Here is a 3,841-nt window from a genome sequence, read left to right as displayed (position 1 = left end):
AGCTCCTTCCCGAGCTCCTTCCCGAGCTGCTGATGTCCGAGGGGCGCCCCCTAGAGGAGCGCCTTTCCGAGCCGGACCTGTTCGAGGCGCGCCCTCCCATGGAGCAGCCTCCTTGCGGAGTGGGAAAACATAAGCTGGAAGAAGGAAGCTTTAAGGAAAGACTGGCTCGCTCTCGTCCACAGTTTAAAGGGGAAATACACGGCAGAAATTTGAGCAACGAGGAGATGATAAAGGTAGCAGAGGAGATGGAAGAGATGAAAAGAGTACGAAACAAATTGATGATCATGCACTGGAAGGCGAGACGGAACCGTCCTTATCCTAGTTAATGTGTCCGGCCTTTAAGGCTGGTTTGCCTAATTTCAGTATTGCCACTCGAATCCCTCTCGCCATCTTAATTTTAACTTTTTTTTGCATGGCTTTATTTAAGGTGTTTCGCTTGTAACTGGTGTAAAATTGGGCTTCCTTCCCCTCCCATCTGCAAGACTCCCTATCAATCATGTGTCTCATCCATTTGCATGGAAAGATGGACATTATATATTGTGAAGTGAAAAAAGCATTTTTCAAAAAGTATATGTAGTATCCCATTTTTGTAAAAAAATGTATATTTATATATTAATATGCAAAGTAAAACAAAGTATATACTTCAAAGGCTTAACAGTGGCTGTTTTTGTGGTAAGATAATAGGTGTTTGTTTTTCATTTTTGCTTTGTTGGAATTTCTCATTTTTTTCAGGACGAACACATTTTACTTGTGTTGCAAAAAATTCCACACCCCAAAATAATGGGGGAAATGTCAAGCAATTTATACACTATCACCTTATAAAGACAATGTAGCACTTAATAAATACTTGTCAGAACTTTGAAAAAGTAAATCCCATGTTTCTTCTGAATATCAGGCAGAAATATATATTTAAGGGTCAATCTTTCCCCATTTAAATAAAAGTAATACTTGACTCACAGGGCTGCCGTGGAACCAAATGAGGTAAAAATCATGTGAGCTGTGTGTTTTTCCCCATCTGCAACATTCAGGACCCCAACCCCTAGAGCAAGCATGTCAAACTCGCGGCCAGGAAGGAGGGCTCACTTGCACTCACAATTCCTGTGAGATTCCAGGTGAATGCCACATTTTATTCCTGCCCTGCTATTCTCTTCCTGTGGACACTGTCATGTCTGCTAGGCACAGCTGTCCTTCTCTTGGGTCCTGCTCCTTCCAAGACCCCCACCCATCCCTAGGTGCAAAGTCTCACTAATCGCTCTGGAGTCCCTGCTGAGCCAAAGCTGAACTGTGTCTCCTACAAATATTCAGTGAATGCCCCTCCTCCAGCTTTAATATTATACTTTCCCAGGTGGATACCATCCCAGTGCTGCTTAAACCTCAATGTCTTAAAGAACTCTTAGCAAAATAGTCCTCCTATTTTTTTTTTCTGAAAGCTTCCCTTTACTCCATTGGACTCAAACATGAGTTCATTGGATCCTGGCTAGGAAGCAAACTTGTGAGCCAGACACAATGATGTGTACTTGGAATTGGAACCTCCCTCCCAAATAATCTCCAATGATTTTGGTTTTAATTGCTTAATACTTGCTTTAGGCTGAGCTCTCTCTGGCAGGCTTGCCTTAACAATTCAGCTGACTTGCTCAACTTGTTTACACTAAAGAGGAAAGTAAGGCCTAAGCTTGGACTTTTCCTTTCTACCCCACCCATATCAACAAAAGTGCTTTATAAGTTGTTAAAATTATATATATATAGATAGATAGATAGATAGATAGATTTAACAAAAATTAATTTCTTGTATTGAAACATTTTGTTCACAATTTTAATGTTCATGAGATAGGATTTGGTCTTAGGAGTGAGTAAATAATTACACAAACCACCAGCTACATTCCCCTTGGCCTGAATCAGGTTCAGGATCAAAGGTCTGCTTTAATCAAAAGGCTCACAATCCAGAAAGCAAGCCTAAATCTGCCTCACCAAGTGCTCCTAGGGAGGGCCAGCTAAGCGGGAGAAACCCCTGGGATTGGATAAAAAGTAAAATGACAGACACATACTTAGGTGGGTGCAAGAACAATTAACATGATAATAATGAAGGAATTTGTGGTATCTGTCCTGGCACCCAGCCAGGTAGTGCCCCATGGGGTCCAGAAAAAGGGAAGTTACAAGTTACCCAGCCATTTCAAGGGCATGTATTATAGATGCAAAAAGACACATAGGCTCAGTTAAGGCAAAGGTTGACCTTGTCAGAGAAGACACACCCCTGGGAGGTAACTACCCACCATAACTGCTTTTAGTTAGTTTAATTTCAGACCATTCTTTGTGGTTACTTTAGGTCTCTGAGTTTGCAAGACTGCCACGCAGGCCTCCCCTGAGCTTGTCAGGTTAGCATGTAGCCCCTTTCGTCCACTATATATATATATATATATCTCAGATATTATTTTTCCTCTGTTAAACTATGTTTATAAAACCTGTGATTTTGTTCTATTAATCTTGTTCATTCTAGTCACACAGATGGTGGTTAATAATTTTTTAAAAGTATGACTCGGGCCCGGCCAGCATGGCTCAGTGGTTGAGCGTCCACTGGGCCTATGAACTGGAAGGTCAGGGTTCAATTCCCTGTCAGGGCACATGCCCAGGTTGTGGGCTCGATCCCTGGTGTGGGGCGTGCAGGAGGCAGCCGATCAATGATTCTCTCTCATCATTGATGTTTCTATCCCCCTCTCTCTCTCCCTTCATCTCTGAAATCAATAAAAATATGTTTTTTAAAAAGTATGAGTCATGAACCCTAATTTCTGTTTGACTAATAAGCTTCGGTGAGTGTTAACTTCTCCAGAAGGTATACTTTGCAGTTTCAAAAGGATCACATTGGGGTGGAGGGATTGTTTTCCCTGATTTAACATTAAAATTGGTTATATATATTCTATATATCAGTGTTTCCCTTATTAAAAATTCAGAGACCTGGGCTCTACCCCAGACCCACTAAATCTGCTTTTCTGTAAATTAGCAAACAAATCACAGTGTCACTGCTGTATACAATATACTCCTGTTTAAAAAAATGTTTTTATTGATTTTATAGAGAGAAGGGAAAGGGAGAGAGAAAGATAGAAACATCAATGAGTGAGAAACATCAATTGGCTGCCCCTGCATGCCCCCTCCTAGGGATGGAGCCCGAAACTCAGGCATATGCCCTGACCAGGAATTGAATCAATGACCTCTTGGTTCATGGGTCGATGCTCAACCACTGAGCAACACCAGCTGGGCAATATACTCCTGATTTTAGTATAATAAACTATGACATAAATAGAGGAAACTACGGATGACTGTATCAAAATTAAAAGGGTGAAAATCTTGTTCAAGCACATTTTAATTTTTATTATTTATTTTTTAAATATATTTTTATTGATTTCAGAGAGGAAGAGAGAGGGAGAGAGAGATAGAAACATCAATGATAAGAGAGAATCATTGATTGGCTGCCTCCTCTACACCCCCTACTGGAATCGAGTCTGCAGCCCGGGTATGTGGCCTTAACTGGAATCAAACCTGGGACCCTTCAGTCTACAGGCTGATGCTCTATCCACTGAGCCAAACCAGCTAGAGCAAGCATATTTTTAAAGAAATGAAAAAACCTCATCAATTTTATTACATAAAATTGAGATTCCTTGCAACAAAATAAGACCAAAAAGCTAACAGAGATGACAAAATAGCAAGATATATTTTCCATGGCAAACATTATGTAATGCCTTGCATTGCTTCCTTCCAGTATGAGTAAAATGCATCAGAAATAAATTCAAAGTTCTTTTTTGTAGTCAGCCCACAAAATGGTAAGCCAGCCCTATGCCCTTGACTTTTT

At 40.7% G+C, this 3,841-nt stretch overlaps 1 protein-coding gene across 1 annotated transcript in view; it reads left to right on the top strand.

Moving 5' to 3' along the window:
- Positions 1–866, top strand: part of TCEAL1 (transcription elongation factor A (SII)-like 1) — a 2,066-nt gene extending 1,200 nt beyond the window's left edge. Inside the window, exon 3 of the mRNA XM_006769318.2 lies at positions 3–866. Coding sequence (XP_006769381.1) covers positions 3–326 — 324 coding nt within the window. The 3' untranslated portion in view covers positions 327–866. The remainder of the gene's footprint in view (positions 1–2) is intronic.
- The last annotated feature ends 2,975 nt before the right edge of the window (positions 867–3,841 follow it).

This window comes from Myotis davidii, unplaced genomic scaffold (genome assembly GCF_000327345.1).
Source record: "Myotis davidii unplaced genomic scaffold, ASM32734v1 scaffold1344, whole genome shotgun sequence".
Classification (NCBI taxonomy): Eukaryota; Metazoa; Chordata; class Mammalia; order Chiroptera; family Vespertilionidae; genus Myotis; species Myotis davidii.
This window is presented reverse-complemented; position numbering and strand designations above follow the sequence as displayed.